This window comes from Lissotriton helveticus, chromosome 1_1, assembly GCF_964261635.1.
Source record: "Lissotriton helveticus chromosome 1_1, aLisHel1.1, whole genome shotgun sequence".
NCBI lineage: Eukaryota > Metazoa > Chordata > Amphibia > Caudata > Salamandridae > Lissotriton > Lissotriton helveticus.
Genome location: NC_136057.1, coordinates 1,684,544,868 through 1,684,561,829, shown reverse-complemented (window position 1 = coordinate 1,684,561,829; position 16,962 = coordinate 1,684,544,868). Strand labels below are relative to the sequence as shown.

At 44.5% G+C, this 16,962-nt stretch overlaps 1 protein-coding gene across 1 annotated transcript in view; it reads right to left on the bottom strand.

The window, feature by feature from the left end:
- The window catches only part of LRP1 (LDL receptor related protein 1), a 1,472,234-nt gene that overhangs the window by 66,410 nt on the left and 1,388,862 nt on the right, over positions 1–16,962 (bottom strand). Inside the window, 1 exon segment of the mRNA XM_078688974.1 lies at positions 1,684–1,788. Within this exon segment, the coding sequence (XP_078545100.1) occupies positions 1,684–1,788 (105 nt within the window).

Sequence of the window (16,962 nt, the reverse complement as noted above, 5' to 3'; positions counted from 1 at the left end):
ATTGCATTTAATGAATGTATCACTCGTGGAAATTAAATTTCCTTCTTTCTGTTGAAGACAATCAGAATTATATGTGGTGAATTGTTTGTTTCTATATGTTAAAAATTTCTTTAAAATTAAAAAAAATCTACCATGACCACTCCTTGAACATACAGGTCTAGTTGTATGGGGGCGTGTTTTGGGTTACTGGATACCTTTTATTTTTTTGTCATTGGACCATGGAAATACAGCTGTCGAGTTTCCAGCCCACTGGTGCAGGCAGTCATGTGTCGTACCGAACAACAGCCTAGGACCAGAGTTTGTTCTAGAGTATCTGGATCAGAATATTTTGCTCACATACTCTGACCCGTTCTGTGAAAAAGAAGCTCTGTCAAAAGACAGAACAGCAGAGTGCTCCTAAAGTTTCCCAACGTGACAAGAACTAAGGACTCGAGAAAAACGGTTGCCATAGGGCAAATGTCATAAGAAATCCCGCCCATAGTACTAAGACTATATAGTGTTTGGTTTCACATCTCAGTCCCTGAAGGCGGCAGCCTCTTTCGGAGGATTGTAGATATCTTTAGTTTGAATATTGTTTTTACATTCATTTTACATAAAGTGCTTTTATTTAAGTTAAAGCACTTACCGGACTAAGACGTTATTTCTTTTTATTTACTCCCCTCCTTGAGTAAATTCTGGGCTGCCAATCCACCCTTCACTACTCAGTCAAGTCCAAAAGGAGATATCTGGTCATTCAGTTGAACTGCATTTATATTGTGGCCATGGGACACAGAGGTAAATCACAGTACTCACACAGGATACTGTACAGTAACCACTGATTGCCCAGGACTCCACGTAAAGTCCTTACACATACTGAGGAACACTTTTGGGTTCATGTAAACCCTTGGATCAATGTCAACTAGTATTTTAATTTAAAAAAACTTTCATTGCCAAATCTAACAAACTATTTTGCTTCCAAAAAAGAACCATGATACTGGGGAGCATGAAAGAACAACTCCAACAACCAAAGAAGGCAGAACGTTGTGCGCAGGCTCATAAACTTCCTAAAATGGTCTGAGCAGTGTGCACCTGCCTTACATTGGCATTTATATAACAGCACTACCCACAATAGTTAGACCAAATTCCCATTAAATCAAGCCTGTCAAAGTACATGGACCTGAAGACTATATTAGTTTGTTGCAATCCCCTCTCGTCCATCTGAAACGTAGCAAGCCCACACCTTCACCTCTCCTCACTCTCATGCAGTCAATCAACAACATATCCTACTTTAAAAAGCTCATAAAAACAATAGGCTCTCAAAATGGTTGCTAAAGAAGAAAGCAACCTGAAGAGCTGGTATTGGCATTAACTCAAGAGAACAGAACAAAGACAAAAATATAATTGTTGGGATATTTTTTCCAATAGGCCTCTCATGTCAGAGGAAGATGTGCTGTCTTAGAGGCAGTGCCTTTGCCTATGTTTCAATTCTGTATAATTTCTGTTACATCAGACATTTGTTTAATACAAGGGTAGCCTTGGTGTCCGAGGTATGGACGTCAAACGGATGTTCAATCTTGAGTCAACTCTGCAGTTCTTTGCATGATTCTGCAAATTGTGGTTTCACTCTAGGGATAGCTCCACTAAGCATGATTTTGTCATGAAATATAGTAACATGGGGATGGAAATAGAAGCATGCCGTCTTACCTGCATTCAGGCATCAGAGTGTCAGTGTTCATTGTGCATGTTCCTCCATTCATGCAGTATCCATCACAAGTCAGACAGCTTGGTGCCAAATTCCCACTCGCACACCTAAAAACAAATGGCAATGCCTGATTGAACTTGGAATCTTAGATTTCCTTCTCAATTCATCTACTTCATGACTAAAACATTCTCCTCCATTTCCATCCTGAGGCAAACTGTGACAACAGTTGTCAAAGGGGACTACACTTCCTTGACGCCATTGGCAAACTGGGGAATTTAAATACAGATCTGCATTTTTAAACTCATTTCTTGCTCTCAAACTGCAAGTGCACACAATCAAGGGAAAATGGAAGACAGAAATTCACGTTTTGCTTTTGTATCCACTTTGAATGTCAAATCATTGCCACTGATGAAAGAATTTAAACATTATAACTTTTGGGGCTGTCCTGGGTTCTGCTAGCAAGTGGTTTCAGATGCAAAAGTCATCTATGGAAAACACAGCACGTCACTGAAAAAATGCACCACAGCAAAATATTTGCCTACTAAATAAAGCAGTATGTCCGACTTAATGTCAAATGCTACTTACCAGTATGCATCCGTTCTTGGCATGTAGAGCTGTAGATTTGTATACTTGTGCATAGATCACCATCTGATGTTGGGCTCGGATGTTTGCCCTTTGTTTTTGTCTTTCTAGTCACAAGATAGGTGACTCCTCCTTAGGATCATAGTGCGCATGGGCATCGACTCCACCTTCAGATTGTTTTTTGCCATAGAGGGTGATAGTTGAGTTTGTGAGAAACAGGAAAGATGTCCATGTGTGATGTATCTAAGTAAGGTAGTACTGAAACAGATAGGGGTATCCGGGCGTATACAAATCTACAGCTCTACATGCCAAGAACAGATGCATACTGGTAAGTAGCATTTTCGTTTGAGGCATATGAGCTGTAGATTGTATACTTGTGCATAGACTATACAGCAGTTACCTCCTTAGTGGTGGCTACCTGTGTCTGTTGTAGTGGTTTGAAAAAGTGTTCTAAATACACCCTGGCCCACACTAGCTTGTTGTTTTGTTTGCACATCTACACAATAGTGTTTTGTGAAAGTGTGTAGTGTAGCCCAAGTTGCTGCTTTGCAGATGTCATCTAGGGGAATGTTTCATAAGAATGCCATAGAAGCACCTAGTTTGAGTGTAGAAGGCGCTCTTGGGGCAATGGATAACGTACGCTTTGCTTTTTGATAGCATATCTGAATACACTTAATCCACCTGGCAAGATGCAGAAAGATACCAAAAGTTTAGTTTTCCTAAAAGTTTATTTTCTATCAATGTAGTAAAGGATAGCTCTTTTGACGTCAAGTGTATGGAGAGCCCGTTCTGCTACTGAGTCTGGTTGAGAAAAAAATGCAGACAGCTCAACAGACTGGTTAAGGTGGAAAGCAGAAAATACTTTTGGTAGAAATGTGAGGTTTGTCCTAAGAACCACCTTATTGTGATGTATTTGCAAAAATGGTTCTTGTATGGTTAATGCCTTGAGTTCACTAACTCTCCTGAGAGATGTGACCGCTATAAGAAAAGCTACTTTCCATGTGAGAAATTGTCATTCACATTTATGCAAAGGTTCAAATGGGAGACCCATGAGCCTGGTAAGGATAATGTTAAGGTTCCACTGAGGAGAAGGTGGAACTGTGGGAGGAATGATCCTTTTAAGGCCTTCCATGAATGCTTTGATGGTAGGTACCCTGAAGAGTGACAAGTATGGTCTGTTTTGTAGGTAAGCGGCTATGGTGGCAAGATGTAATCCTATAGATGTATATGCCAGATTACATCTTCGTAGATGCAAGAGGTAACAAATAATGTTTTGTATTGAGGCATCTAGTGGATTGATTGCATTATTATTGCAGTAAGTAATGAAGCTTTTCCAATTAGCGGCATATCACGCTCTAGTGGTAGGACGTCTAGCTTCTTTAATGATATTCATACAGTCTGGCGGGATGTTGAGGTAACCAAACTCTAAGACTGCAGGAGCCGGATCGCTAGGTTCAGTTGAGCTGGATCTGGATGCCTTTATTCTCCATGGTTCTGTGTGAGAAGCTTTGGAGAAAGGTGTAAATTCTGATGCGGAACTACTGAGAGTTTCAGCAGGGTTGTGAACCATGGTTGTCGTGCCCATGTGGGAGCAACTAGGATCATTGTGAGAGACTGTTTGAGATGGCGCACCAGTACGGGAATGAGCGGGAGAGGCGGCAAAGCGTACGCAAATCTGCCTGACCAGTTCATCCCTATTGCATTGCCTTTGGACAGTGGGTGTGGATGCCTGGAGGTGAAGCTTGGGCATTTTTCCGTTTAGATGTGTGGCAAACGGATCTATGTCTGGCTGCCCCCAAATGTGAAAAAATGGATGAAGAACTTGCGGATGAAGTTCCCGTTCGTGGATCTGCTGTCTCTGACGACTGAGCAGATCCACAATCTGATTGTGTTATCCTGGAAGATGTTCTGCTAGGAGGTATATTTTTTGAGGAATGGCCCATCTCCATATGCTTTGCGCTAGGCATGACAGCTGCAGAGAATGTGTCCCCCCGTTTTTACATATAGTACACTGCTGTCATATTGTCCGTTCGGACGAAGACAGCTTTGCATACGAGGTGTACTTGGAATGATTTTAGTGCAAGAAAAATCTCCAGTAATTCGAGGTGATTGATGGGGAGCGTTTTTTGCCGATGGGTCCACATACCCTGAATGGTGTGGTTTAGTAGATGAGCTCCCCAGCCGGTGAGCGATGCGTCTGTTGTGAGCACTATCTGTGGAATCGGGTCTAGGAACAGCCGCCCTTTGGATAGGTTTTGTGTGTTCCACCACTGCAGAGAGCAATGTGTGCGGTTGTCTCACAACACCAGCTCTGTAAACTGACCTTGAACCTGGTTCAACTGATGTTTCAAAGACTCCTGTAAGGGACTCATTTGTAGTCTTGCATTAGGTACGATTAATATGCAAGAGGACATAATTCCTATTAGTTGCATAAACACTCAAGATGACAGTGAGTGTTATGGTTGTAACCTTGTTATGAGAGTTTGCATGGTTGCCATCCGGAATGGATTGGGGTATGCAAGGGCTTTGGAAGAATCAATTGTGGGGCCCAGATACTGTTGCGTGTAGGACGGTTGAAGATGTGACTTGGTGAGGTTTATTGTGAAAACTAAGTGGTGCAGCAGCTGGATTGTTTGGTGCGTGTTGTGCACACAATCGCTGCATGACTTGGCTTTTATAAGCCAGTCGTCGAGGTAAGGAAAAACATGTGTGTTGTCTTCGCAAGTGAGCTGCTACTACTGCAAGACATTTTGTGAAGACTCTGGGTGCTGTGGTTACCCCGAAGAGGAGCACTTTGAATTGATAGTGCTGACCGTCTACTACAAACTGTAGTTATTTCCTGTGAGCAGGGTGAATAGGAATGTGAAAGTAAGATTCCTTGAGATCTAAGGTGGCAAGGAAATCGCCTTGTTTGAGTAATGGGAGGACCTGTTGGAGAGTGACCATGTGAAAGTGGTCAGAATGTATGTACAGGTTCAACGGTCTGAGGTCTAATATTGGCCTGAGAGTACCGTCCTTTTTTGGGATGAGAAAGTAAAGGGAGTAAACCCCTGTGCCTTGATGGTGTATGGGAACAGGTTTTATTGCGTGCTTTTGGAATAAAGAGAGAACCTCTTGTTTGAGAAGCGTGAGATGTTCCGTGGACATGGGACGCGGTCTGGGTGGTATGTGTGGAGAAGTAGAGGGGAGTTCCAGGCAGTAACCATTCTGGATAATTTGTCTCACCCACCTGTCTGTGGTGATGGAATTCCAGACAGGTAGGAACTGTGATAGTCTTCCCCTGACTGTAGTGGAATGTTCGGGGGGGGGGGGAGGGGGGGATGCACGAGTGGCGGGAAGTCACTGTTTTGTGGTAGGAGAGGAGCAGGTATTATCACTGCGGCCTCTTCCTTTGGAGTTATTGCTTATGTGCCCCCTCTGAAATATCCTTTGCTAGAGGAAGTTTGAGTGGGGCTTTTGTATGACGAAGAGATGTCTGTACCATTGGTTTTGGAGGCGCCCCTATAAAAGGAGCACTGAAAGGAGCCTCTAGTTGTTAGTAACTGTAGGGCCCCCACAGATTTGGCTTTCTCAGTGTCTTTCTTCATCTTTTCCAAAGATATGTCTACAGTAGGGCCTAATAGGTGTTCCTGATCAAAAGGCTGATTAAGAATTTGAGACTGCACCTTCTGTTTAAAACCTGATATGCGTAGCCATGCGTGCCTGCGCAGTAAAATACTTGTGGAGTTGTGTCCACTGCATCAAGAGCACATTTAATGGAGGTGTTGGTAATAAGCTTTCCCTCTTGTATGAGACAGTTAGCTTTTGCCTTGTATTGCTCTGGAAGATGTTGCATTAATGTCTACAGTTCATCGTAATGCGCCCTATTGTACCTGGTTAGCAAAGCTTGGGCATTAGCAATGCACCAGTAATTTGCCGCCTGTGATGCAATCCATTTACCAAATGCGTCCAGTAATTTAGATTCTTTATCTGGCAGAGGGGCATCACCTGTTGTCCGTGAGTTTTGCCCGTTTACAGGCATTTGTAACCACTAGCGAATCTAGAGGGCGCTCCCCCTTGATATAAGGTGGATCATTTGGAGCTGCTTTATATTTCTTATCAACCCTGAGAACTCTAGCCCTGACAGGGTCTTTAAACACATCAGGGGCGTGCTTAATCATACCCTTGAGCATAGGTAAAGTACTTGTTGCCCTTTGTTTCTGTGTAAAGGTTTCTAGCAGAAAGACTTCATCTGAAGGGGTGAGTATAATTCTACCCCATGGCATTTGGCTGCTCTGTCTATGAGTTGTGCAAAGCCTATGTTGTCGTCTGGAGGGGATGGCTTAGATGGGTATGAGTCTGGCTCAGGTATATCTGGGGCCTCATCATAATACACCCATGGGTCAGGTGGTGGAATACTCTTGATATCATCATCGTTGTCATCCCCTTGCGGGTCCAAGTTCTCTTGCCTTTTCATAGGAAAAAGATGGCACTGAATATGTGTAATACATGGGTAGTGTCTGTAGTGTAAAATTAATGACACCAAAACGAAGCTAATAATGTGCTGTAAACAGAATTAAGCAGTTTAATATAAGTGGCTTTAAAAAACAGCTCTAGTTTAGAATTTCTGGAAACATGTTGATAGATCTCTACATTGGTCTTATTTTTTTATTTCAAAGTATTTTATTGGATTTTTATACAAACAAATACAATAGCATTCTGTCATGGAGTTAGCCAAAAATAGTCCGTATACAATGGTTACATGTACTATTACGGTAAGATATCTGTGTTAGCTAAACCCCTCTTACTTTGACTTGCTGGGAAATTACGCAAAGGTTGATAGAAAGAAAAGAAAGAGGAGAGAGGTTCTATGATTCTGAGTCTGATAGGGGTTTTAGTCTTTGTCAAAGCTGACACCCCACTAGGTGGTCTATGGCGGGAGAGGTGGTTGAAAGAGGCAGTCCAGCAAGCCCCCCCGATTTCCATCGGCCCTTGGTGTACACCTTCGATACGCTCCAACCCCCATAGGAGGAGGAGATGAGGGAGCCCCCGTGGCCTCAAGGGGGCTTGTAAGAGTAAGTACGCATCTAGTGATTTCCATATCCCCCTGGTTGCTGGTCTCCAGGAGGAGTTCTGCAACGTGGTGCTTTGACTTAGTCTATGTAGCTTTAGGAGTCTTGGTCTTCTTATGCTTTGGTGGAGTTTTTGACCCCGAAATTTTCTTTGGATATGAAGTCTTATGGGATTTATTTGGGTCCGAGGGCTTATTCTGGGCGTGTTTCGGTGCCGAAAGGTTCGGCGTCGAAGGTGTCTTCGGTGCAGATGTATCAGGGCGTGGCACTGTTTCTATTTTGGATCTGTGTTTCGGTGCCGGAGATTGTTTGTCGGTACCGGTAAGCAGCTGGCTCAGTTCCGAGCTGCCGGAAGGCTTTACTTTAGGCTTCGGAGCCGGGCTCGAGGGCAGGGCATCGGAAGCTTTATCCCGGTTTGAACCTGAGCCCAAAGGTGAAGGTGTTACTGGAGCCTTATCTTGAGTTTTTATTGGGGCAGGGGCGTCGAGGTCAGTACTCATGGTCCGTTGCTCTGGAGTAATCGCTTGGTCCTCAGATCTGAGTGGTCTTCAGAGATGCTGATGTCCTCATCTTCTGTTTACTGTTGTTGTGGAGCCTCGGGGCGTGCATCGAAGATGGCGTCCGGTGACGAAGCCGTTGGTCAAGACATTATGAGTCGTCGAGCCTGACTATCACGTATGGTCTTTTTTGATCGGAAGGAAGCACACACCGAAGCACACACCTTGCAGTCTTTATCCTCATGTACTGGAGAGAGGCAAATGTTACAGACCTCGTGCAGATCAGTGTGTGGGAATCTCACACCACACAGGGGGCATTTTTTATTGGAGTTCTTTTCATTGACTGCAGGGCCTGATGGCGCCGGTGGGCCCAATGACCCACATGAATGACCGAATTCGAAGTTGTAATGAATACTTTGGATGAGCATAGAAGGGGAACGCGATCGATACAATATCATCGAGTGGTGAAGGGATGCACGTTGAAAGGGTATCAAGTACGACCTCTACCTGGAGCGCAGTAGTTTTCAGCCGAACTCGATGGCGGAAAAAAACAATCTGAGGGTGGAGTAGATGCCCATGCACACTATGATCCCAAGGAGGAGTCACCTATATCTTGACTACAAAGAACTTCTTACAAGACAAAAACAAAGTACAAACATCCGAGCCCAACACCGGACGGTGATCAATGCACAAGTATACAATCTACAGTTCATATGCCTCGAACATATAATTCTAGGCTAGCTCACATATCTAATGCAATGCACGGTCTTTCCTCTTTCAGTTGAACAATAAAATTAATGTATGATAAACCTCGAACAGTGCAATCTTGCACAGTCTCATATTACAGAGTAAACCATTTGAAGCTGTCCACTAGGATGTATGGGTAAGACGAAACTAAGTTACTTACCTGTAACTGTAGTTCTCCAGTATTGGCATCTTTTATGGAGTCACATGCTTGAATACTTCTCGGTTGTTAAAGTGGGGGTTCCACAGTATAATTAGAAAGCAGCACAGTTTAATACACATAGCCTATAATGGCCAGAAAACATTGACTTCAGTAACTTATCCACATCATTTATTAAGAACCAAACTTCATAAATGACATCACTGCTTGTCCCACAGCCGCATCACTTTGCCCGGACGACTCCAGGCAGTGGTGTTGTGTGAAAGTGTGCGTGGTCTACCATGTTGCTGCTTGGCAAATTTCCTTAAGAGATACACCTCCGAAAAGAATGGTAGTCAGAGCTACTCTGGTAAAGTTTGCTCGTAACATGTCTGTTAAAGGTCTTCTAGTCAGCCTTATTGAGACAAAGCTGGATAGCTACTGAAATCCATCAAGCTATACTCGCCTTGGAAACTGAAGAACCCTTAAGATGGTTTCCATATGAGACCAGCGACTGGTCTGTTTTCCTGCATTGACTACAATACAGTATCCCACACAACCTGTATTGCTTCTATATCCGCACAAAGTGCACACAAGTCTGATCGAAAACAATGTTCAATCCATTTATATTTGGAACATTTGCATGTTTTATTTTTCTGTTTACATTTTCTTTTTAAATATGAAATACATCCTGCAGCATTATTCAATTTACATTTTCACATTATTTGCAATTTTCTCAATCATCAAATATATACTTTTTCCAATATCAAAAACATTTTTTACATAATTTTCTATATCACAAAACTTTTTTAGCTTTCATAAATTTTTCATAAAAAACAAATGCAGAACACATGATTTTCACCCCCAATTCACTCTCTCACTCATTCACAAAAACCATATCCTCTCATTTATATAATTCATTCCATTCCCAGCCACACACTACATACACCACGGTATACATTGGGAACAGATCATCAATTTCTGCCGTTGTTTTGTTGTGGGCTAGGATCTCTCACAAAGACAGTCAACACACGTTTCGGTGGTGGATTCATATGATCATTCACCCACCAAAACGTGTGCTGTCTTCATGTGCAAATGCAATATTACACGCTGGCCCCTCAGCTGTGCTAACCCCTGAACGGTGCGATCAAGGTATCAAACAACTCATTACATTAAGCCAAACTTGTAAAAAAAGTGCCCTCTTTTTGCATGGTGTAGGAAGCTGGCTCTGTATATACTATACCAAGATGAGGTATAGTGTGCACAGAGTCCAGTGGAATCATCAAAGGTAGGTAGGTAGAGGTAAAAGTAGATTGTACCTTACTCTCCATTTGTTGTAGTGTGGGCGAGCAGTAAGGTCTTATCAGATGATAGTGTTAAGGATTTGTTGTACACACTCAATCAGCAAATGAGGTCACATACTCAAAGACTGAACTCAGACCAATTTTGTTTGTATAAAAATATTGATACGTTATTTTAGTTCTAGAACGAAGCCAAGCCTGCAGGTAAGTGAATTAAATGCTTTGCAAAAACTATGCAGTGTTTACAAGTGAATGAGAGTTCAAATACAGTTGTTTAAAATACAGGTAAGTCAAGGTATTTAAATTACTGTACTGATTACTTTTTAGATTACTTTTTTTAGTTACTTTTTCTAATCAGTGTGATATGCCTAAATATCACCCTGGGTCATTTCCTAGAGAAAAGGTAAATAAGGAAAATGCTACTTACCCAGTATGCATAGGTTCTTGGCATGTAGAGCTGTAGATTCACATGCTTTGCATAGCATGCCGCCATCTAGTGTTGGGTCCGGATGTTTGCACTTGGTTTTTCTTCAAAGAAGTCTTTTCCAGTCATGAGGTAATTGACTCCTCCTTTCGGTGAGAGTGCGCATGGGCATCGACTCCATTGTTAGATTGTTTTCCCGCAGAGGGTGATAATGGAGTTAAGTGAGAGTAGTAGAAAGAGATGTCCATGTATATATGTATCTAAGTAAGATGTCACTGCAACAGGTATAGGTACCCTGGGGAGGCGGGTGGGTGCATGTGAAGCTACAGCTCTACATGGGTTGTATATTACAACGCATTCCGTTGCAATGCATGCCTTTACCATGCATGCGTTACAACCCGAATGCTTTCCCACGCATAACCTTTAGCATGAATATTCCTTTACCACGAATATTTTTACAACGTTTTGCGTTGTAAATGTATGCATGGTAAGGGCATATTCCTGTTAAAGGTTATTCCCCTACCCCATAACCCTTCTTACAAATACCCCTTCTCTTTACCCTAAATTCGAACCCCTTCGTTTTTTGTTATTCTAAAATTCCCCTTACCTCTCCACTTTGTCTCGTCTGTTCGTCATGTTCTTTTTTTCACGTTGCACGTCGTTAAGAGGAAACGGAAGTGAGACTTCTGTTTTCTCTAATGACATCGATTGCCTTTATCAGGTGCGTTTTTCCCCCCCAAGCCCCCTTTTCTTTTCGCCCGCTGCCATTAGCACTATCTGTGGAACTGAGTCGATGAAGGGCCGCCCTTTTGAAAGGTTTTGTGTATTCCACCACCACTAAAGAGAACGATGGGTGCGGCCTTCCACCAACACTAGATCTGGTAACAGACCCTGGGCTTGGTTCCACTGACGTGCTAAGCATTCCTGTAGGGGACGCATTTGAAGTCTTGCGTAAGGGACTATTAGGATACAATAAGCCATCAACCCTAGTAACTGCATGAACACTTGAGCTGGCAAGGAATGTTGAGGCTGAAACCGATGGGCTACTGACCTTAGGGTGACTACACCCTTGGTGTGCTTCCTCAACCTGGGGGAGTGAGCACAATTCCTAATCCTGATTGGGGAGATGGCAGGTACTAGAGAGTGGGCTTCACCTTAATCACCTGAGGGGTGGGGTTAGCAGAGGTGGGCACACCTCCAGGGCTGGCTGGCTACTTTTTCCCACCCGTCTTCCCGCCGATAAGGAGGGAAGACAGGAAGGGGGCCTGATCCTGATAGCAGGAGAGGCGGGTCGCATTACAAAAGGTGCAAGGCCTTTGAAGCTCCCCTGCCACATATGGCTCTTCCTGGCCTGAGGGAGGAGTGAAGACCTCTGCCCAGGAAAGGATATTTTTCTGGGCTCAGGGGTCCAGAAACATGTCTCGTGGTGGCAGGCTGGTGTGTACCAGTCAGGAAAACCACCATATGCTGGTCGTTTTTCAGGGGGCATCTCGAAGATGCCTTCTGAGTGCATTTTTCATTAAATCCCACACTGGCATCCAAGTGGGATTTATTAGCTGAGAAGTTTGATACCAAACTTCCCAGTTTTCAGTTAAGCCATTATATGGTGCTGTGGAGTTTGTGGTGACAAACTCTTAGCACCATATCCTCTTAATGGCATTACTGCACTTACAATGTCCAAGAATTTGTCTAGACACTGTAGGGGTACAGGGCTCATGCTCCTGTACCCTCGCCACTGGTATAATGCACCCAGCTAAAGGGGTGGCTGATCTATGCAAGGGCAGTGGGTTGTAGGCATGGCACACAGGGTTGTGTGCCATGTCGACTCTTCACTTTGCTCTGCACAAAAACACGCAGCCTACAATGGCAGTGTGTGTGTGTCTGTGTGTGTGTATAAAGGTACAGGGCCTCTAAGGGTGGCACACTAAGTGCTGCAGCTCTTAGAGGCCTTCCTTGGCCACAGTCCCCTTGGTACCCATGGTACCTTTTACAAGGGACTGACATGTGGCCAGAGAGGTGCCAATGTACCTCTCCAACAGGTGGTCACCTCTAGAAGATCTTTGTCCCTGAGCCTGCAGCCTCTTTTGCAACCAGAGAATTCCCATTGAAATAAACAGGGCACCCGAAGCCAAACCAGCACCCTGCACCCAGCCACCGCTGTGTCGCTGTGGGTGTATTTTGGGTGCTAACTCGGAGCCCCCTTTGTCCTGAGCCTAACACTAGGAGCTTTGCTCCCACAACCTTTTGTCCTGCTCGTGAGCAGCCACCAACCAGAGGCCCCCTACCCCCCATTGCAAAACATTGGGCCTCAGCACACTGCACCCGGCCTCCCTAGTGCTGCTGGGGGTTCTCTAAGAGTGCATCCTTGACCCTGGGGTAACCCTGCTTCTAACCCCAGGAAACCAACTCCCAAGACTGATTACATTATTTTCTCCCATAGGACTGCATTGACTGCTTTTCTGCGACTAATCTTCTAAGTGTGAAGTTGGTTTGTATGAAAACCCTAAAACTGCAAAGGTCTAAAAACTGAATTACTTACCTTTTGTCTAGTTAATGCCCCAGTGTGATATCTAGGCATATCACACCGAGTAGCAAAAGTAACTTAAAAAGTAATCCAAGATGTACACAGTAATCTATCAAGTAAGTGAAACATAATTTTGACTGTTGACTTACCTGTTAATCATCCAACTGCATTTAACCTGCATTCAACTGTAATTTACTGCATAAATATTACAAAGTATTATTACATTTACCTGTACCAGGCCTGGCTTGGTTCTAGAAAATAAAATATAACTAAATAATATTTTTATACAAACAAAATTGGTCCGAGTTCTGTTTTTGAGTGTGTGACAATTTCTTGTTCGAGTGTGTACAATAAATGCTTAGCACTACCCTCTGATAAAGACTTACTGCTCGCCACACTACCCCAAATAGAGCGCAAGGTATTATCTACTTTTACCTCTGCCTACCTTTGGGGCTCCACTGGGCCCACTGGGCTCTGTGCACACTATACCTTACTTTGGTATAGTATATAGAGAGCCAGCTTTCTTCCCGCCAAAAAGAGGGTAGGCAGGAAGGGGACCTGCTCCTGATAGCCAGAGAGGTTGGGGGTCATGTTACAAAGCCAGCAAGGCCTCTGAAGCTCCCCTGTCAGATGGCTCTTCCTGGCCTGGGGGAGGTACAACCACCTCCGCCCAGGAAAGGCTTTGTTTCTGGGCTCAGGGAGCGAATGCTCCCACCCCAGGGGTCCAGAAACATGTCTCGTGGTGAGAGGCTGGTTTTTATCAGTTAGGGAATGGATTAATCATAAAAACCTTTGCATCCAGCCACCCCTGTGCCGCTGGTGGTGCAGCTTTGGTGCTACTTGGTGACCCCTACAGTGCTGAAATCAAGCACCAGGACCTGTGTACCTGAACCGCGAGTACTTGCATGTAACTGGTGCCTCTTCGAGGTGCTCCCAGCTCCCATAGGCTAGACACCTCTGAACCCAAACCTAAAAAGATGGGGTAAAGATACTAAAGAACTAGAAAAGGAGCATTTGGAATTAGGTCCTGAACCTGTTGAGGTAAGCCACCTACCCAAAGGAACTGACCTGGAAAGAAGGCAGAGTAGGCCCTGCAACTTTCAAACCACTTTCTCCACTCTTCCTCTCCTGAAGGACTAGGAAGACTCTCCCAGATCTTTTGACATTGCAAGTATTACATGCACCTGTAAAGTATTTTGAATGCTATACAAACATTTGCCTATTGTATATTGAAAGTCTTACACTTGTGAAAAGTCTACTTACCTATAACTGAGATCAATTTGGTTTCTAAAATAAAAGTAAGTAAAGTAATATTTTTACAAAACATTGGACTGGAGTTAGACAGAGTGTGCGTTCCTGCATTGAATGACTGTGTACAACAAATGCCTTCAAATTACCCACAGAGAAGCCTAACTGTTCAGCCCAGCTACCACTAAATTGAGAAAAAGGTATTATCAACTTTATAGAGTCAGCTTCCTACAGTTATGGTATCATTGGAGTAGGCAGCATGGTGCATCCTGGGATAGCCAGAGGCCACACTCCACAGGAAGTGGTCACCAGTTGGGAGGGAACCCGGTAGCCCATTAGCTACCAACCACATCCTGCCCTGTAGGCATTTTCCAAGCAAAAGGGGTGTATTCCAGCACCCAGACCTCTATGGACCAGAAGAAGAACCGACCAAGGACTGCTATGCTGCACAGAGGAACCAGCAAAGAGGTTGCACCGAAAAAGACTGCATCTGCTGGATCTGGTGCCTGCTGTATCGTGCTCAAGGATAAGTTGTCTCCGGAGTCCAGCAAACCAAGAGACTCCAAGGGCCAGCTGACTGGCCCCTTGTCCATAGCACAGACACACAAAAGCTAAAGAAGCCTGTTGAGATACGTTGGTAGCCCCAAGTCTTCAAAGTGATACCACGCCACCGTGCAGCACCAAGACCCGATGCACAGAGTTGCACCTGGGTTCGCTGAACCCAGGAGTGCCGTCGGAGACCTGCTTGGACTCTCAGAAGATCAGTTATCGACCCAGGAAGGATTGGCCTGCGACAGTGATATTGTGCGACTGGTAGTCCAGTGGGAATTTGACTTCAGGCCGGTCAATAGAGGACCTCGTGACACATCAAACCTGCAACCAGAACCCCTGCAGCATCTTCATTGACCGAGGAGCACCTGCAGGAAGTCCTTGTCGACCACGTTGCATCCATGGCATCCTGAGAGCATCTTTAACAATAGATAAATTTGGCTTACCTGGGTCGGGAGAGGCAAGACACGCAGATCATATCACTGCCACCGCGGGGGTAATCCAGCTGCTCTCTTGGAACATAATGGGGTTACAAAAAAAATTAGCTCTTCCTGAATTGAATGACTTTATTGGCAGATATGACATCTGCTTGTTCCAGGAGACATGGAGCCTTGTCCCCCTATATATGCCGGGGTTTATTACATATCACATCCCCGCGACTAGCTCGGGCAGAGGACGGCCTTCGGGGGAGCTCCTGATATGGGTAAGCATCGGACTGAACTGGTCGATATCCAACCGCAATATTCCTTCCCAGGACATCCTGCATTTAACTATTGGAGGGGCCAAAAACGCTGCCCACTTGGAGATCTTTAATATTTATGTCAGAGGGTCTCCAGGCCCCCAAGCGACACCTACTCTATCAGTTCTAGACTCAGAGCTGTCAGCCATCTCCAAAAATGCAAGGATCATCGTTGCAGGAGACTTTAAACTGCACCTTCGAACCCCTGGGTGAAGAAGACATCCTGGGCACTAGGGACGAGGACTCTAAATGGGCTATCCCAACACTCAATCTAGCCCCAATAAAGAAATGGTCCCAAAGAGCCATACAAATTAATGCCCTGACCCTAGAGCATAATTTAAGAGCAGCCAATGGCAGGACTCGCTCTGACACTAGTGGAGCATATACATTTAATAGAATAAGCTCCCCCTCCCGTATCGACTATATATTGATAGATCTGGGTTTATGGGCCGACCTGATTGATATGGAGGTCATTCCGAGTCTAGAAAGTGACCATAACCCTCTGTCCATGCAACTCACTCAAGCAATAGACACTACATTTATTGCCACGGGTACAACCCCGTTGCTGTCGACTAGGGAGGTTCAGCCATCTAATTGCAACCGCCGTTTGAGGTGGCACATGGTCGCAAAGCAGGGCCAGACCCTGGAAAGCATTAGGGACTTACTGGAGCAAAAGATGTTTGAGCTTGATTCATTACCTAGTCCTACCCCAATGGCCCCACAGGATTCTACATGTATTGAGATATACCAGGAGACGACGGGAAAGATAGGGGAGTTTTTCCGTATAAAAGATAACGGGGGACGCAAAGCACACTCCACACAAGCAACGAATCTGTGGTACACGGCTCTATGCAGGGAAAGGAGACAGGACCTATCACTAGCCCTCAGAGCAAAAGTCCAGACAAAAATAACCCTAGCGAGAAAGATCTACTATAGGACTCTAGATCAGCGTTTCCCAAACTGTGGTCCGCGGACCCCCAGGGGTCCGTGACACATTCCTAGGGGGTCCGCAGGACTTGAGTGCTTACCGTCATTGTAAAAAATGAAAAACTGCCCTCACAGCACATAAGAGCTGTAAATGTTGGTGCAGGGGCGGCAAGACTACAATACAATCTGGCCAACCTCGAACGGACAGGAGGGCTCTTCTCCATCTGACACTGCATGTGAGTGTTTAATTAGTGTGTGTACACATTTACAATAAAAGCGCGAGCATGCTTTAAAAACGTGTCTCCTTTCATCTGCACCTCATGTAACATAGCTTCCAATGTTTCTTGCCTATGTGTGACATTTTCATGTGTGTGTGTGTTTTTTTTTTTACGGAGCTTTTTCTCAACTAGTGACTCAAAAGGAAAGCTAGGAAAGTAGTGCTTGGTAGAGAGCCCACCACCGGTCACTTCTCAGCTGCTCTCAGCGGAGGTGAGCTGTGATATAACGGCTTCCAGGTGTAATAAGACACTACATTTTAACGATAAGCCTTTATAGA